Source organism: Cygnus atratus, chromosome 24, assembly GCF_013377495.2.
Source record: "Cygnus atratus isolate AKBS03 ecotype Queensland, Australia chromosome 24, CAtr_DNAZoo_HiC_assembly, whole genome shotgun sequence".
Lineage (NCBI taxonomy): Eukaryota > Metazoa > Chordata > Aves > Anseriformes > Anatidae > Cygnus > Cygnus atratus.
In genome coordinates, this window is record NC_066385.1 from 2447812 (window position 1) to 2466268 (window position 18457).

At 44.4% G+C, this 18457-nt stretch overlaps 1 protein-coding gene across 2 annotated transcripts; it reads left to right on the plus strand.

The window, feature by feature from the left end:
- Positions 1–1614: 1614 nt before the first annotated feature.
- Positions 1615–13846, plus strand: PM20D1 (peptidase M20 domain containing 1). Of its 2 annotated transcripts, none has more exons than XM_035561641.2 (13): positions 1615–1881; positions 3668–3754; positions 4341–4573; positions 5596–5682; positions 6484–6617; positions 7038–7157; positions 7947–8022; positions 8257–8318; positions 8563–8641; positions 9550–9621; positions 10360–10528; positions 11242–11341; positions 12126–13846. In XM_035561641.2, exons 1-13 carry the CDS (start codon positions 1650–1652, stop codon positions 12253–12255), a joined length of 1581 nt encoding a protein of 526 aa, XP_035417534.1. In that variant the 5' UTR covers positions 1615–1649; the 3' UTR covers positions 12256–13846. The 2 variants fall into 2 exon arrangements, with proteins under 2 accessions (XP_035417534.1, XP_050571216.1); XM_050715259.1 differs by lacking the exon at positions 1615–1881 and adding an exon at positions 2481–2502.
- The last annotated feature ends 4611 nt before the right edge of the window (positions 13847–18457 follow it).

Consider the following 18457-nt stretch of genomic DNA (forward strand, 5'->3'; position numbering starts at 1 on the left):
CTACCTCAGTTTCTGATTATGTGGTGCAGGAGAGTAATAAAACCAAAGAAAGTTAGTTTCCCAAAAGAAAAAACCACCTACTAATAGTACTTATTTTGATCTGAGACAGCAGTGATTCTTCCAGAACTGTGTTTTGTTGTACAAGTTAAAATCAAGAGCTGAATTATCTTAAACTATCTCTGAGGGTGACTACTTAAGGTCTTTTTGCTACTGCCTGAGCGTTTCTTTTATCTGTTCATTTAAAAAAGGCAACAAAGAAATTGATGCAATGGAAGAAGTTATTCCACAGTAAGTAATCAATATTTCTGTATCTCTGAGGTAGCATTGCTTTACATGAGGAAAAATTCCAATTTCCCGTTCCTCATTCAGGGTTAGTAATAGGAGACCGATTTCTCAGGGCCTGCCAGACCTAACCCAGGAAGCCTCAGAGCAACAGACCATGTATAAAAACAGATTGTATTTTCTGAAGTTCTTGCAAGCGTAATGGGTGGAATGTCAAGAGAGATGGCTTGCAAGTAGCAGCACTGACTACACGCTTTGCAATTGTGATGGCCCAGGAAGAATGATACCTCATTTCTGTAGCCATGGGCCAGTTCTGGCAATAAATCCAACATCAGAGGACAGATGATATTCCTGGAGGCACAATGTAGCCAGCTCCAAGTCTTCATTTCTATGTGCCTGGACAAAAGAATTAGGGAAACTCAAATTTATGCTGGGGTAGAAAATTTTAATTTCCAGTGTCCCTTTACTGCTCTTAAAATAACAGTTATGTTTATGTGTAACGGCTCTGAAGCCTTACCTGATAAATGCATGATGTATAACCAGCTCAAAATGTTTGTAATTTATTTAATTTAATATTGGTTTTGTTCTTTTTTTGATAATAAAGAATGTGTGAACAATCACTTGCTTCTTCTGCTATTTGAGCACAGGCTTTCCGTGGCAGCTTCCAGCTGGCGTTTAACCCTTCAGGAATGCTTATGCCATGGAAAGATGGGATAAATCTTTATATTCAGTACAAGACCATTGTACAGAAGGGTGGAACAAATGTTCTTGGTGAAACCAGGTGAGACGTAATGCGTTTACACTGCTGCAATGAGATGGGTCTGAACATCAGGGAAAAACTTCTGAAGACAAGAATTGCTAAATCCAGGGCCATGTTGCTGGAGCTGGTTGTGGTGGTTTTGAAACCAGGTGGCTTGAAACTCTGTCAGGAGTGGGCCTGTCCCTCGGTGAGAGTTACTCCTCAAATCACACTTTTTTTTCCCCAAACGCCTGCCTTTTTGGGAGCAGCCTCCTGGCACTGCCCAAGGCTGGGTGAGGAGACACCCCCCATTGTTTGCTGCAGCGTGCCCTCAGCACCCAGCGAGCAGCAGACACCCTTAGCCACAGCTCCGAAACATCCCCTCACCACAAAAAAATACCACGTTTCACCGAAGGAAGAAAGACTCAGACACCCCACCCCACCCGCCGCCATGCCACACGCCCTGCGGCGCAGAACTACAACTCCCAAGCCACCTCGCGGCAGGCTTGGGGCGGGACAACCCCTCCCATTGGCCACCCTCTGGGGCCGGAGCGTGCCGATTGGCCCGCGGCCACGCCCATCCTCCCCTCAGCGAGGCGGGCGGCGGCAGGGCCGCAGTCCGCCGGTAATGGCGGGCGGCGGTGGCGGCGGCTCTGGGTGGAGGAGGCGGCGGCGGGCGGCGGCGTGGGCCGCGGGGCTGGGGCTGTGCGGGGCCGTGCTGGTGCTGGCGGCCGCCGTCCTGCTCCGCGCCCACCTCCGGCCCTCCCCGGCGCTCCCCCGGCTGTGGGCGCGGCGTGGAGGCAGCGGCCCCGCCGCCTTCAGCGCGGGCGAGCGGCTGGAGCTGAAGGAGGCGCTGCGAGGTGAGGGGGCCCCGGCGGCTCCCGGCTGCCCCCCGCGGCCCGGCCCGGGGCAGGGGGTGGCGGTGCTGCCGCTCCCCGGTGTCCCGAGCTCGGCCCGGGGCCGGGGGGAAGCAGTGCCCGTGCTCGGGCCGCCTGCTGGCCCTTCTAACGCCAGCTTTCTGTCACCGTGGTGGTTTCCTGCAGCGCTTCTGTGAGAAGTGCCTCAGCAGTTTTCTCAGGCGGGGTCTTTGCGGAGCTGTTTTATTCGCGATTGCAGTGGCGAATAAAAAGCAAAAGTAGATCATAAGCTTGTATTCCCAATTGCCCGGTGCTTGAGTCCTCCCCTGGTGCCTCGTTGGCTCAGTACTGCAGCTTCACAACCTACTTGATGCTTATTCCTATACCATATATGTACAATTCTATTTGATCAACCATTAACTTCTCCTTTTCCTTTTTTTTTCCTTCTTCTTTTGTGGCTAGAGGGCCCATGGTTTTTGTTTTTACTGATTTCGCACTGCTTGTCCTGTTTTTCTTAGTTTTCCTCCTTATTTTGGGACAGTGGGACCTCCCCCTCGTCTGTTTAACATCCTCCCCACAGCCCTGCCCCTGCCATGCCTGCACAATCACTTTCGAACATGCAAGGTTAGTGGAAATTTGCACTGCAAAAAACACCTTCTATTGCAAAAACACAACTTTATTTCTCACACTTCCCCCTCGTGCCTGCTCCAGGCACCCCGTGGTGGCAGTTGCTAGACGTCTCCTTGTCCGCTGGAAAAATCAGTCTCTTCTTTTACTTTTTAATTATAGTCTCTATTATTTATTTATTTATGGTTCAGATCTCGCACACCCCTTCCCGGCACGCAGCCCATCTGTAACGTCACGGTGTATTTGTTCTCCCCACCACGCTGCCTTCTGCAGAAGAGTTTGGGGATATTTAGCTGGCCATTCTGCAGAAAGCTGCAATCTGGCGTGAAGGGGGTAGTCATTGGCTGCTCAAATAGGGGTTGGGTCCTGTCAACCTGGTGTGTTATTGATTTGGAAGATCTATTGCCTAGCAAATTCTGTTTACTTTTTTTTTAATCAAGAAACACAAGAGTACAAGAGGGATATTATTTTTGTTCTGCTTCTTGAGTAACACCGCCTTGAAAAGAATCTGTAACCACCCTTGGCAGATACTCTTACGAAAGGCAGCTGTGACTGGGACAAAGTTACGGCTGCGTTTTGTAGGACAGGGACTTGGTGCTGGAGAGCAGCCTTGTCTGGCCCTGGTTAAATGAGAGAGCAGGCTAGTCAGAGCACCAGAAGACTTTTCCGTTTATATATCACAAGGGGTTAGAGCAGCGTGAAAGAAGGCGCTGTAACAATCTTGACATCACCACCTGACTTGCTATGGAAAATGAATCTTCAGCTCCCAACTAACCTACTTCTTTAGCTGCCAGGGTAATTTATGACTGCGGGATCAGTTCACCTTACAAAATACAGCTGCTTCTGGACAGTAGCATTCCTAATAATACCATTCAGCCCTCTGGGATGAAAAACTAAAGTGTTTTTCACTTTAGAGAATAAAGTATCTACGCAAATACCTTGGCTGGAACTGAAGGGAAATACCCGTGTGCAGCATGCCCACAGCTCAGCTGAAGTACATCAGTCTTTTTGATAGTGGTAACCCTTACTACCCTATGAACTAATATTTAAAGCCTCAGAAATGCTCCGGAATGTAAATATTGCTTTTCCTTTTGAAATGCAATTCAAGTATTGCTTGACTGATTTCAGTGTCAAATGATTTCTATTTTCTATTTCCTTGAAGGTGCTGTTAAAATCCCAACTGTTTCTGTGTCTCCAGACGACTTAAATGCAACCGCCATGGCAGAGTTTGGGAGGTACATTCAGGAAGGTACTAAACTTTCATTCTTAGCAATGAAATTCTTTGTTTTAGTGATGAAATCAAAGAGAATATGTGTGGTTCTTGAATAAATATAGTGGAGCAGATTTTTATTTTGTTTTTCTCCTCAGGAAGGGACTGGCAAAATGGCATGTGTAGGTCACCTCTGCAGCAGTGTGGTTGGGTGCAGCAGTCGCCAAAGCTAGAACAGAGAAGGTTCAGATGTCTTTCAATGTTGTTTTTTTGGTCCTTGAGATGATTAAATGGCTTTGCCATTAAAAATACATAAGTAAGAGGAAGGCTACCCCTTTTTCAGCCTATTTTTTTTCAGTGTCATCATTGCTGCAAAACAGCTGCAGCACTGGTGAACAACGGTTCCTGGTTTTGCTTAGGAAGGTCTTCAGTATGAGCTTAGATAGATTGTTAGAAGTGTGAAAGCGAAGCTGTGTGCCTGCTTCCTGAAACAAGTTTGTTGTGGTCATTGAGGCTAAATGGATAACTACTATGTGGACTACATGGTGATAAAATTGGAAATTATTGCTAATTTTTCTTTTTCGTGTGTTTATTTATTTATTTATTTATTTATTTTTCTTAACAGTCTTCCCGGCCGTGTTTTCATCAAAGTTCATTCGACATGAAATCGTTGGGGAATACAGCCATCTCTTTACTGTGCAGGGTTCTAACCCTGAAATGCTGCCGTACATGCTGCTCGCACACATGGATGTTGTGCCTGCTCCCCCCGAGGGCTGGGATTTCCCTCCTTTCTCAGCTGCAGAGCATGAAGGTTTCATCTATGGACGAGGAACACTGGATAACAAAAACTCTGCCATAGTACGTCATCGTGGTAATGTCATTTCAGAGGGAGAAAAGGCCTGAAAAAGGCAGATTGGAGGAATCTGTTTTCTTGAGATTTACCGTACTGTCTCTCTTGCCGTTCTTTAAATGCAGGCTGTTAACTGCAGGGCTTAGGAATTTATCATTTCCTCCCACTTTTTTTTAGAGATGGGGTGATCTTTTATTATTGAATAAAACAGAATTAAATCAGATGTTTAGCAAATGAGCTTCACAGATACTTTGGCTGCTTGTTATGATGTCATACTGCTAGAAAGTTCCTTCAAGTTGTTTAATTATCAATTTCAAGGCCTTGCAACTTAAAGTTTTGTTTTCATACTCCCTTCCACTGTGAACGGCACAAGTAACCCTGCAAATGGGCAATAAAAATCAACAATTTCAATGAACAAGGCAAAATGGTTGCTGGCAAGATAAAGGTAAAGTATATATATATATACCCTTCTAAAATGTAAAAAAAATATCTGTAGGTTGAGTTGAAAAAAACAGATGAAATAGAAAAATCCTGCAAATGGTAGATTTAATTTCTTATTCGTCAGGGTAAGTTTCTCATTCTTCCGTTTCTGCATTGGTACTTTTTGTACGAAACATGCTGCTCATTAAAATGAATGGAATTGGTAGCTCAAGTCAGCGCTAGGCTGTGTAGGATAGAGAGCTTAAAGGAACAGTGAGCTCCCTGGATAATTATAACTCTGTCATGCTTCCTGTGCAGTTTGCCACTGACTTTGTGAGGAGCAAGAACAAGCCCGTACTGTATGTTGTGTATGCACGCTGACACTGTGTAGCACACTGTCTTAAGCGTTATTTGAGAATATGAATATCACCAGTAGGAGTTGTGGAAATAAATGCTCAATTGTGAACGGGACAGAGTCTCCTTAAGGGCTGGGAATGCATCATATTTCTTTTCTGTTACGTTACATTCTTTTGCATTTATTCTCCTACTAACACCAGAGAATAGTAAAATACTCAGTGGTTGTTGTTTTTTTTTGTTTGTTTTTCTGCAGGGTATTCTGCAAGCTCTAGAATTTTTGCTGAGAAGAAATTACAGACCCCGCAGATCTTTCTATGTTGGCATTGGACATGATGAAGAGGTATTTTCTTTCATTTCATCTAAATAACTGCTTGTTTGCATTGGTCATGTACATAACAAGGCTTATTTTTTAAACCTTGTTCACTTGTAAAGTCGTTCCTGGTTTTCTTTGTTATGCGGATAGATACTGTCAGGCACATGCTTGTAGTTACATATTGATTGTTTGGCTTTAAGTGACATTGACAGAGGATTTGGTAATGAGCAAAGAACACAGTGGAGTGTTACTTCAAGTTCTTTTCTGTTGCAGACATGGAAGGTGAGCAGGAGTTGCATTTTGGAATGCATTTAAGTCATGGCAAGCTGGCCCAAGATTTACTTGGTTGTTCTAAATGATCAGGAAGAGCTAAGAAAAATACTCAGTTTTTGTTGTGGGTGTACCTGCTAGTAAATGGTACAAAGAGACAGATGAGGATGCTTCATTTATTCATTGTCATGATATGAAGACAAAAAATTGTCAATAATTAAAACAAGAATCTCTTTAAAATTACAAGTATCTCTAAATAATCTGTGGAATTTATAGCTGTGGGATACCATTGTGTCCAAGAGCAAATAGGATTCAAAGCAACATTAAGTGACTAGTGAATGAGAGAGTTCCTCAGTGTGGATAGAAATCCATTAGCAATCTCCAATGAAGTTTGCTAGTAAGAATCTTATTGACAGATTGCTCTAGAACTGCTCATTAGGAGTTTTCCTGCATTCTTTGCATTATAGCACTGGTCACTGTCAACAGCAAGATGTTTTCCAGTATTCTTCCCAGTGGTGTGGCTTAACCTGGCCATTTCCCCTGACTGGATTCTCACAGGTGTTTGGTCGGAAGGGAGCAATGAAGATTGCAGCTCTGTTGGAAGCTAGGGGAGTGAAACTTTCCTTCTTACTGGATGAGGGGAGTGCCATCCTAGAAGGCATCATTGCAGGAGTGAAGAAGCCAGTAGCTCTGTAAGTAAAAGAGAACAACATTCATGATGATGAAAGCGATCCATTTTGAAGAATTAATTTGTGAGAAATGACCTCTCTAATGTCACCAAAATGTTTTCAAGGCATGTGGTAGTGTTGGTGTTGCCTGAACTACAGCAGTCAAAGGACCTCCAGTTTGCTTGCTGTCCACCACAGCTGTGCTGAGAAAAGCAGAATGTTCTACTTAGCTGGTGCAAGCGTGTTAGTTATATGCTGTAGAGTCTGCCGGAGAAGAAGCCAAGACATCAGACCTCCAAATGTGTAAAGACTTAAGAATTTGTGGCTGCTTCTACAGTGTTTCATATGACACTAAAAAATATGCAGACTAGTTTGCTTTTACCTGTAGTCTGTGCATGTGTATTTGGAGTTGCATTAACCATGCATTTATTTATCATTGATCAGAATTGCTATCACTGAAAAGGGTTCAATAACACTGAACTTCACTGTGGATAAAGAGCCAGGACATTCATCATTTCCTCCTAAGGAGACGAGTATTGGCATTCTTGCAGCAGCAATGTCCAGGTGAGAGCTTCCCTGTCATCTAACAGCAGACAGTCAGGCGGGTTCCTAAGGCACTGATACTTGACTTGCTTTTGTAATATTTGTGTTTAGAGTATTTTACAAATTCCCCTTGTGTATTTGAAACTGAAGTTTGTAGCTCACTTTGAAGAGCAGAAATGCAATCCCCAGCAAAGGGACAACTGCCAAATGTCTGGAGTACCTTTTCACTTCAGCTGCGCCTAGTATCTCTCGAGCCTTTAAAACTAAGGCAATTGCTACATCTTGATGTCTGTCCTAATTTACTCTGTAACTGTGCAGATCACTTTGTTTGGGTTGTAGAATTTCTCTGGAATTTATTCTTGCATATACCTGCTGCCTCTAGCTGGTAATTATCCAAGCCAATGAATATGATGTAGTGTCAGAATGTTGCATCCTGAAGCTGACTAAATCTTCTCATTATGTGTCTCTGTAGATACCAAACTGGCTAGTAAATATATATTTCAGAAAAGTCTTGTATGTACAGGTATAACAGAATTCGGTGTCATTTTTTTCTAGATCTCCATGTATTCTTTATAAGAGTCAGGCTTTTACATTTTTTCAGCTGATCATGAACGAAAATCTTTACGTGTGACTGGAATGCTCAGAAATCTATAGTGGAGCTGTACTCGCAGATGTACTTGCCAGGAGAGGAATGTGTGGTTACATCTCAAGTACATGGATGCGTTTCAGAAATCAAACTCCCCTCAGCCTTCTGGAGCAATAACAGCCAAAGGTTTTCTAAATTTCAAATGTCGATCTGCTTTGCCGTAGACTGGAGCAAAATCCTATGCGCAATCTGTTTGGCCATGGGCCAGAACTCATGACTATGGAGCACCTTGCATCAGAGGTGAGGAAAGAACTATAATTTCGTTCCCAGATTTTCCTATTAATAAGTGAAGAGTAACCCATATGAACTTAGAGCATAGTTATGTAATTCTTGGAAAGGAGAAGACTTACGCTGGCATTTCTCCCGTAAAGAGAGTTGTTCCTGTTGGCTTTGTTTCAGCCATAGCAAAATGATTGTGTTGTCTTCTTGAAAACCAGAAATTTACTGATTTCTGGTTTTGTTTCTTCCATTTAGTTCAATTTTCCTCTCAACATCGTCATGAGCAATCTATGGCTGTTTTCACCTATTGTCAGCAGGTAAGAAAACGTATCCTTGCTGAATATTCCCGTAGTCTCACCCTTAAAAGATGAAAGACCAGCAGCTATTTCTGGTCTTCCCAGGAAAACAGTTACATCATTTCATGGTATAGACAAAGTCAGTGCTTTACAGTTAATAACCAATTCGATAATTGAGAGTAGGCCTTATTGCCTGCGTAACTGTGGTGCTTATGTTGTGTAGAAATTAAATGTCTTTGAAAAATGGTTCTTTTCTTTTTGTAAGAGTTCTTGCCTGGAAACCTTCCACCAATGCCTTGATTCGAACTACTACAGCAGTCACAATGTTTAACGCAGGAATCAAGGTAGCTTCATTTTTATTTTTTTTGTAGTTTCTGCAGTATCTGACATCTGTCACAGAGAGACTTCTGTAAACCACTATTAAATTTATATGGTTTTTGTCCATCCTAAAATGTAAACAAAGTACTGTTGGCAGTAGCTGAAACCGTCACAGTTGTAAACACTTCCCTAGCCTACATGGGGTCTTGCTTTTGTGAGCATAGGTCAGGCTTACCATCATTTGAGTAGGGTTAGCATGCACCTTGGACTGAGAGAAAACAAGTTCTGGCTGATAGAGCCAGATCTTGCCCTGAGAAAGAGGTGTAGCTGTCCAAAAATACTATAACCCCGGAAAATAAACAGGCTGTTTGATGTGTCCCTGAATAAATCTGTTGCTCAAAGCAATGATACAGTGGCTGAAGAGTGACACTAAGTGGCTGGGAGAGAAGTAACACCCTGGTTTATTTATTTATTTTAAAGATCATACCTTTACAATTTGACAAAAGTATAAATATTCGTTCTGTCGAAAAGAAGAGTTGTGTGTCCTTAGTAACATACTAAAATGACTTAGGTGTGTCAGGCTTGGAAAAGTAATGGAACAATAAACTAAAAATATTGTTTCAAAAAGTTCCTAAAATTTCTCAATATAAGGTTTCTGAAGGGAGGTGTCTCATCTCAAGAGGAAGGCTTCTACATAACAGTTAACTTCATTTTTGTTGAATCAAGGAATATTGCTTTTTGTAGTTATCTGCATTATAAATGAGATGTGCAGTATTTGAATATTGAGTACAGGAACGTGTCACAGTTATGTTAATGGCAACAGTGATGCATCGATCTATGGGGCCTCGAGTGGTTTGAGCAGTTTCTGAGTTTGCAGTTGGCATTTTAACCAGTTTTTAACTTTCTTTTATGTTTTGGTATTTTTTTTCCCTAGCCAAATGTCATCCCATCTTCTGCAAAAGCAACTGCGAACTTCCGGATCCACTCTGCAGAGAAGGCCACTGAGGTAGTTACTGCCTGCACAATTATTTAGGTTTTTCCTCTCATCTAGGATAACTTACTTTTTTGTTTCCAAGTGCAATAGAGTTTATTCAGAACAACCTTCTTAGAAACGCTCTATAGATACCAAGTGTCTTCTGACTGTGGCACAGAGCAAGAGGCAGACCACACTTGGAATTGTGCCTTGCAGTTACATTGAGTAGATTTCAGACATTTTCTTGTGCCAAAGAGCACGGTTGTGATTATGGAATGGAACTAAACTGAAGGCCTGGGATCTGTGAGAATATGGGGGTCTTGAACACTTCAGTAGGAATGGTGTGCCTGTCCAGCCAAGTATAGCTGTGATACGTTATCAGTAAACAATGTCTTTCCTTTGGAAACCTTTGAAAGTTTCTCTTCTCTGGAAGCTTTTTCTGGATTGTGTTTACTTAGGTGACCCAGCTACCAAGTTGGGCAGGTTGACAACATGCCATTCAGGGCTGGAGCAGTTTAGGAGCACCTTGAGACAGTGATGTGCGTCTGATTCCACTGGACCAAAAGTATTAGATGAAGTATCAGCCATCCACTGAAAAAGAACAGAGACTGGCACACAGTTTCAGTTCTAATTATGCATCTGTATTTGGAGCCAAAGTTGGCAGTTCATAGACAAATATTTTCTGCAAGGTGGAACTCATGCTGATATTTAGAAGGGGTGCTCTCTCATTTCTTTTTTTTTATTATTGTTAATCTCTGTGGTCTACCCTAGGTGCTAGAGATAGTTAGAAACACTGTTGCTGATGACAGAGTGAAGATTGATGTAGTAGAGGCCTTTGACCCGCTTCCCATCAGTCCGTGGGATGACCAGACGTTTGGAGTCCATGTTTTTCAAAGAACCATTCTGGACACTTTCCCAAATGTTGACAGTGTAGTTCCAGGTAACAGCAAGCACATGATGATTATTGTTTCCTCTCCAGCTTCCGCCCTGCTTTTCTCTGCCCCCACCCCCCAATATTGCCTTGTTTCCATTTGCTGTGTATTTCTCCACCCCAGCTGTTAACTGCTGGAAACAGTTGTTTTTTCCTCCTTTACTCAGTTCCCTCTTTATGTTTTAGTGTTTTATGTTGTTTTTTTAGTAGTGGAAGTAAAAAAGCAAACAGGAAACTGACAGAAACAATGAGCCTTGAATTTAACTCTCTGCAGATACAAAGGAATCTCTTCAGAGAAGAAAGGAATTGTGAGGGAAAGTAGGAGGTCGTCTTTCTTTAGCTCTTCTTTTATTGTTTTCTTAGCTGGCAAAGCCATTCCTGCCTTCCTGTATTATTCCTTATGATCCCAGCCCCTTCCCTTGCTCGCGGCTCCTTCCTATTTCTGTACTGTTTGTTGGGCTGCAGTTTGAAGCTTAAACTTCCATGGAGGCTGAGTATCATAGCTGCTCTGAGCATGATTGAATCGCATGCTCAGCTCCTCCTGTTCATAAAGGAGAGAACGTTCTTCCAGGGTGTCCCAATAAACTTGTTGGTGATTTTGCTTTTGGTGTAGCTAGGGGTCAAATAGAACAGTTGTCAGATGCCTTTCCTTTCTCCTGGGAAAAGTGTGTGTCATCGAGTTGCTGCTCTCATGCCCAGTAAACCTGAGGTTTGTTTTCCAGGCACGTGTATCGGAAACACGGACAGCAGGCATTTCACTAACGTCACAAATGCCATTTATCGATTTAACCCACTGATCTTGCAGTCAGATGATCTTCCCAGGTACTGTATTCTTTCTGCATGTGGGCAGCTGTTAGGGGTGGGGACTAGTGAAAGAGAAAATCGATATGCGTTAGGCAGAAGGAAACCCAGCCTTGTATACCTTGGCATGGTGTTGTTGTTGCCGCGCCTTCTGTAAGGCCGCTCGTTTCCTGCATGCTTGGGTGCTGCACGAATAGGGGATGATAATTACACTGGGAGAGTGTTAGCCCTCACTCTTCTTTACTTCAGATGTGAACAAGGCCTCATTCAGGTGTCCCACTGCGTAGCGTGGCGATGCAGTGAGGCTGACTGGATCTTTTATGTGGTGTGAGAGATTTATCCCTATGTTTGGACACATGGCACCATGAATTTGTTTGCTCTTTAAAGTTAGAAATTGAGTTTCCTGGGGTAAAGAGGTAACAAAGAACACCAACGTGCAAGGCTTTGTTTCTTTGCTTACTATGTAAGAGAGTCCTCATTTTATTGAGGTGCAGATGTTACTGGAGTGCTTTGGTAGCTGTACAGGACCGTGACATAAAGGGCCAAGAGCTGGACAGAGACTTGAAATAATGTTTTTTTCTTTTTCCATGTATACCCCTAGCTTAGTTTTTGTGCTCTGAGCCTTAAAATCAGTAAGTTATTTTGATTAGCCTGAGGAACAGACATAGCAGTAGCAGTATTTGTCATATATTGCTGCATTTTTATGCTGTGCATTTATTTATTTACAGGTAAGTAGGATGCTGGATGTATGCAGGTGGGTCACAAATGCACACTGCAATGAAAAATGTTCTTCTCTTTCTACCAGGATCCATGGGTTGAATGAGAGAATCTCGGTTGAGAATTACGAGAAACAGGTCGAGTTTCTCTTTCAGCTGATTAAGAACTGTGATATTGACAAGCTTCCGGAGCCTCACGCAAACTCCCATGAGCTGTGAGACAAAAGCCTGAGAGGAGCAGCTCCTGAGGTGGACTCTGGGATGACAGAGGTCTGGGCCATGAGCAGCAGTTGTGCGTTGCATATCGAGCAATGTCAGGAATGTGTTTTTACATATTGTGGTTGGCACACAGATGGAAAAACTGCAGGTCGATGCTTTAGCCAAATGTACGGTTTGCTGTAAAGCCATAAGAACACAGGTAAAACACAAGAAATAACCCAGATTTCTGTGCCTCCCTGATCTTACATGCAGCCGTTAATCTGAAGGTATTAAATTTTTCAGCACTTTCTTTAATCTTTAAGCCTGTGAAATAGGTAGTCACTTAAAAATCGAAGCTATAATTTGCAGTCACTTGTACATCGTTATAAGAAGCTAATCTTCCTGTGTGTGCTTTTGACAAACTCCTCTTTTACGGTTAATTGATTTTCACAAATGATACGTCTGTCAGAAGCTCGTGTAAAAGGTACACGAAGGGGTGTAGGTTTGATGTAACTGGGTAGAGTTGCACCAGGTTTGTTGCGCTGCTGATGGGGTGGGCTTCTTCCCCAGGTGATTCTCTCAACCAGGATTTACAGTGTCAGAGTCGACTTGATACTGTTCATTTCTCCCATGCATGCACTGATTTCTGACTGGAGCTTAAAATACTGAGCTTCAGGAGTTCTAGCTATGTTGCTTTACAATATGTTGCCCTGATCTCAGAGGTGCTAAAAACTTTTCTTCCTGTCTTTTCTGTGACTTTTTTCCTCTCCCTCTCTGGTGAGACCCCCAGGGTGTGTTGGACAGCTGTCAGAGCAAGGAATCGTGACTTTAAAAAAGAAACTAAATCAGTCTTGTCTGCTCATACAAATTCTTTTTTCACTGAATCAGTTTCTGTAGCGTACATTTCTCTTTTCTTCCTCTGAGGACTTTGCTGGGAAGAGGGTGAAGCCCTTCAGTTTATTCCTGTTTGGTGGGAGCAGAGTTTTCTCCGTTCCTTCACGGCCTGCTCTAACAGTTTTCACTTTGCCTGCCACTTCTATTGACTCAGCTCTTTGGGAACCCTAATGCCAACATCAATAGCCTGTCTACTCTGTTTTGTTTCATCTTGCACTTCTTGCACTAGCACGCCCATCTTTGTTAGCGTTAAAGGGTTAAGTATTCTTTTGGTCTTGATAGTGTCTTTAGGTAGAGTTACTGATATTCATTAAACAGTTAAGAACTAGATGTTAGCCAAAGAAAAGACTGCGAAAACTGCTTTGTTGCACTGACATGCAGGCTCTGTGCTAAGGAAGGAGGCAAACCTTGTCCTGTTGCACTGTTGCAGAGAGGTGTGTATTTTTCAGTTAAACACTGGAATGGGTGGTTATTCTGCTTTCGATTCATACTGTAAGATGTGCTGGAATGTACGGGAAATACCCTGAAATGTATCCTGAAAAACAGTGGTGGAACTGTGATTCCTATTATTTCCATTCACCATTCTCTATTTATTTGCTGTCTGATCTTATCAGCGTGGCCAATGGGCTGAAGTTGTATCAAGCTACTAAATAATTGAAACCAGATTAGCATTTTTGTCTAATAAAACAAGGAATGCAGATTCTTTTCTTGATTATTACTTAGTCTCTTAATGTAACTTTATAATTGCAATGAAGTCATTTCCACACCTGATTCTGCACTGGAGCAAGCCATAAAGTTTCCATCAAAACAAACCCACATATTTTCCAGCCTGCTTTAATCTTTGTACCCTTCCTGGTGTTCTTTATTTTCGTACAAAAATTAACTAACTGTTTATGCATTACTGGGTAGTAAATAGCTTGGGTCTTTCATGGTTTGTTGCATTTGGTTAGTCTGTGTGCCCTAACGTCGCTAATTTGTTTAGCCACATGTCTACAGCTCTTTTGTGGAGATGTCATTTCTCTTGCAAACTTCTGTTGCACACACAGCAAAAGTGATTTGTCAGGCTACAGCACAGAATGAAATACATCCCCGGGAGTGGGAGCTGGAGGGAAGTTTCCCTCTGACAAGTCTCAATAAAGAGGGCCGAGTCTAAAGCCTTCGCTTTGACCATGGCTGTAGGGGGCCAACGCTGTTTAACATCTTCGTTAACGACCCGGATGATGGGACAGAGCGCATCCTAATTAAGACTGCAGATGATACAAAATGGAGAGGAATGGTTGATGCACCTGAAGCTGGTGTTGTGGGCAACATCTCTTGTGTTTCGGTGAGGAATGTTTCTTTAAAGGCCGTTCATTTGAAGATTCATTTTCTGCTGAAGGAAGAGAGAAGGGCAAACAGTGCTGGGAAGGCATAATTGTTTTTGGCAGGTACCGTGCAAATGTGTGCCATGAGATTTCATTAATGCAGCTTGTTGCAGAGCCTCATTAAGTGCTGCTCATCAGCCAGTGCTGAAGTCATGCAGTGCCTCTGCAGCGAGCGAATGTTCAACAGAGCTTTACTGCAAGCTGAAGCCTCTAAACTCAGTGCTTTAAGCAGGCCTTGTCCCCCAGGATCCAATGGTGAAAAGCACATTCCTCACCTCTCCTGATTTTTCTCAGTCATTTCTGGTAATGATCTCTGCTTTCACTTCTGTGCAGCAGCTTTGCCCTTTGTATTCCTGTCTCACTTCACTAGCTGCCGTGACATGCTTGTCTGGCGCAATTCTGAAGGGTTGCTCAGTGGTTTGGTAGCTGCACACCTCTCCTGACAGAACGGTTTTCTTTCCACCCCATTTTATTGTTCCTATGGTATGTCCTCAAAGAACGTCTCTCATCTTGAGTGGTATTTGAAATCTTAGTGTCATCATGTGAATAATGTAAGGATGATGCACGGGCCTTTTCTGGTAAGATCATACACAACTTTGCCTTGCATGAGTAGTTACTTGATAATGTCAAGTACATCATGACAACACGGATTGCTAGCTCTGGTTTATTCGCTTTTTGCAATGAGTCACTGTGTTCTAGGCATGTAGAGCAATTACCTCTGATTCATCAGAGAAGTAAAAGCCTGATTTTCTGCTCTGGAGATGCCTAACTTGGCATTATATCCGAGAGAGTTTTGAACATTGCTATCAGTAGCCCAGTTTGAGTGTGTTAATGTGTTCCTGTGTTAAGTCAGAGCAACTTCCTTCTTCACCTTTGTAGCCAAGTCCACGAAGCTGCCATTCTTCTGACAGCAGTTACTCAAAGTAACAGCTCTGGAGCTGGCCAGCCGCAGCGGCCTGCTTGCTAGCAGCCCAGCTGATTGGGGGTCATGTGGGTCTGTACTAGGATGGAGAGAAGGTCACATTCCACACCTGCATTTTCTAAAGAAAGCTCTGTTGCCAGCATCTATTTCAAAGGGCCTGGTTTATTTTGAGGCCTGGGGGAGTTCAGGCGCAGCGCTGGAGGAGAAAGCAGGAACAAGGTGTTTACAGAGTTGTTTCCTCCCCTCTTGTCTATGTCACTTGCATTCTTGGCTCCTCTTTGGCTATTTTGTTTGGTATTTCATAGAACTGGTGAGTCCATTCTCTCGAGCAGGTGCTGTGAAAGCTCAGGCCGTGCTACCAAGCTCTAGTTTTAGCAGTGCCACAGAGCAAGATGTTCACTGAGGAGCTTGGAGTATCCCTGGTCGCTACAGAGAAGCTGTTCCTCACCTGCAGCTCAGCCTCTGTCCCTCAGTGCCGACCTTCAACAGGCTTCAGTGCACGGATCCTTGCCGACGGGTGCAGTCCTCATCTGCAGCTCCCCTGATGAGGCTGGCACGCTGAAGCCTTTACAGGCACGTGTTTGTCACTTTGGTCCCCGAGTTCAGGCCCTCACGATAACTGCTTGAAGAAATGCTGCTGCCGTGACCTCTGAGGGCTCTGGTGCAGCACCGAGAGATGTTGGCATGCAAATATCACTGCTCGTAGCAAGGCCTAGAGGCGTTCAGCAGCGCTGCCCGGGGAGTTATTGTCCTTAGCTGAACGCCACAAGGAAGGCTGTGTCATCGTGAGTTGCCGTGCGGGGGGCTCGGCTCCGCTTTCCGGTTCCACAGCAGGGATAAAGAGCTCAGCGTGGCGGGGAAGGGAGGGACCTGCCTCGCGCAGCAGAGACCGCTCCGGCTGATTCAGAGCTGGGAGGGGGGGCCCCAAAGGAAGCTGCAGTCAGGTCTCAGCAGGAAGGAAAATGACCACATGGAAGGGTGGTTATTGCGGGGAGGGGGGGGGAGACAAAGAGAGAATGTGCTTCGTCCTGATGGATTTACCTACGTGTTGCTCCAGGCCTGGGCAGGGGGATATGAGAAGCGACATGCAGGCTGTGAAATATATCCCGGGTGGCTTTTCGCGCATCTTTTCTTTTCTAATTTTAATCCACCATAATTGCGTGATTTACTGTCGGCCTGTAAACACTCAGATCGCTTGAACGCTGGGCCTGAGCTTGCACTACAAAGCCAACCACATGGAGGAGCCTGGCTGCAGTTCAGTTATTTAACTGAGCAATCATAAAGCTCCTTCTAGCTCGTGGCAGTAATCCTTTGCTTGGTGACTGTGCTGACTCTGTCAGTGCAGAGGCTCTCTACATGCTCTCTGTCCAGTTACCACAGCTACACCGTGGTTTTTTTTCATGTTTTGTTTGATAAAGATGATTAGAGAGAAAAGCAGCAGCAGGCTGTTACCACAGCCTGATCCAATGGCCTGAGTAAGGGATATGAATTCTTCCAGAAAGCCCACAGGAGAGAACCAGAAGGTTTTATCCACGTCCTAACTATTTTAGTTGTGCTGCAGTCACTACAGCAGGCATGTACCTATCTAAGCTACCTGTAAACCTACTGGCTTACCTACTGGTCTTAGTCTCGTGTCGGTATGGGTCTGATTTCAGCCCGCCTGATGAGCTGTGTAAGCACTCAGGAGTGGTAATGAGCCCCGGAGCACTTCTGCCTTTCTAAGTCACCTGGATAATTAAGCAGTGTTATTCCTGTACTGCTCAGTTTTCAGACACCAGCATTAATCCAGTGTCTCATCTTTCGGGAAGTGAAAGGATCTTTGCGGAGCAGGATGTAGTGGGGAGTTGAGGTGAGTCTCCTTGATCCATCCCAGCAGCCTCGTGATGTCAGTCCTTTTTGCGGCCCGACCTCAGCATATAAATGAGCTTACAGCTTACATCCGGAGCAAAGCAGCAGTGCGAGGCATGTCCTCGGTCCCTCCGTGACAGCTGTCCATGCTATCGCTGGGGCAGCAGCTGGTGACACAGGAACCGCTGGCCTCCCGGAACGCAGGAAGTGAGGACTTCCAGCTCCCCTCCGCCAGGTGCCCTCACGTGGCAAAAAAAACCCAAACCCTAGGGACGTACCTGACTGGGGATGACCTGTGTTTGCTGCAGCAGACACAGCGTGTGGGTGACACGTGAACGCAGCTGCGAGAGGTGAGCATTTGGGCCTGGGGAGAAAGGATGGTGATGGGTTTTGTTTGCTTCCAGGCCGGTAAAACAGAACTTTGTGGCTCCCAGGTCAGGACCAGATTAGGGTCGGCTTCTGATGTCACCTGCCTTCCTGAACTGCTTTGCTCAGGACTGACATCTGTAGGGGTAAGGCGTTATCCATAACTACTTGGTCTCAGTTTCTGTGTTGAGATTCCTGGTTACAAGAAGTTAACAACTAGGTTCCCCTGGCATCCTTGGTCAGAGGTGGCTGGGATTCGATTCAAGTCAGCATTTGGATCTGTGACAGACAGCGGTGGAGCTAGAACAGGCAGCAGAGGGTCTGGACTTCTTAGGACACTGTCAAACTCCATGATAGGTTTTTATTTTGAATGACTTTGGCCAAATCACTTTGTTTGGCTGGATCCTTCGATGAAAAGGAGAAAATTACGCCGTACACCTTTGGGCCGTTTAGGCCAAAACTGTGCTCTGTGGCAGCTTGGCAGTGCCAAAGTCATGTGGCTGCTGTAAAGCACACGGGCACGCAGTTCCATGACCTGCTGCAGCTCAGCGCTGAATTTTTTCCTTTCCAAGGACTCGTTACCTTTGGTACCTGCTGCCCCGCAACTGGAAACCCATTTCCTGCCCTTTCATCCTCTGCCTCTCTGATCTCTGCGCGTCAGCTAGCTGGTGGGGATTTTATCTATTTCTGTTTTCTTGTCTCATGCGGCTTTTGTCTTCACGCTTCCACTTCCTGAGCGTGCAGCTGGCCGAGCGTTAATCAACAAGGTCACATTTTGGTGGGCCTTGTTTTCATGGGGGTGGGGAAAGAAGGGCTGCTCCGGGGGAGG

What these genes read in the sequence shown, in the direction of transcription:
- PM20D1 (XM_035561641.2), top strand. Translation starts at nt 1,650, where the DNA reads ATGGCGGGCGGCGGTGGCGGCGGCTCTGGGTGGAGGAGGCGGCGGCGG. An exon ending in GCTGAAGGAGGCGCTGCGAG is followed by an intron (nt 1,882 to 3,667) that starts GTGAGGGGGCCC and finishes ATTTCCTTGAAG; the next exon opens with GTGCTGTTAAAATCCCAACT. An exon ending in GTGAAGAAGCCAGTAGCTCT is followed by an intron (nt 6,618 to 7,037) that starts GTAAGTAAAAGA and finishes ATCATTGATCAG; the next exon opens with AATTGCTATCACTGAAAAGG.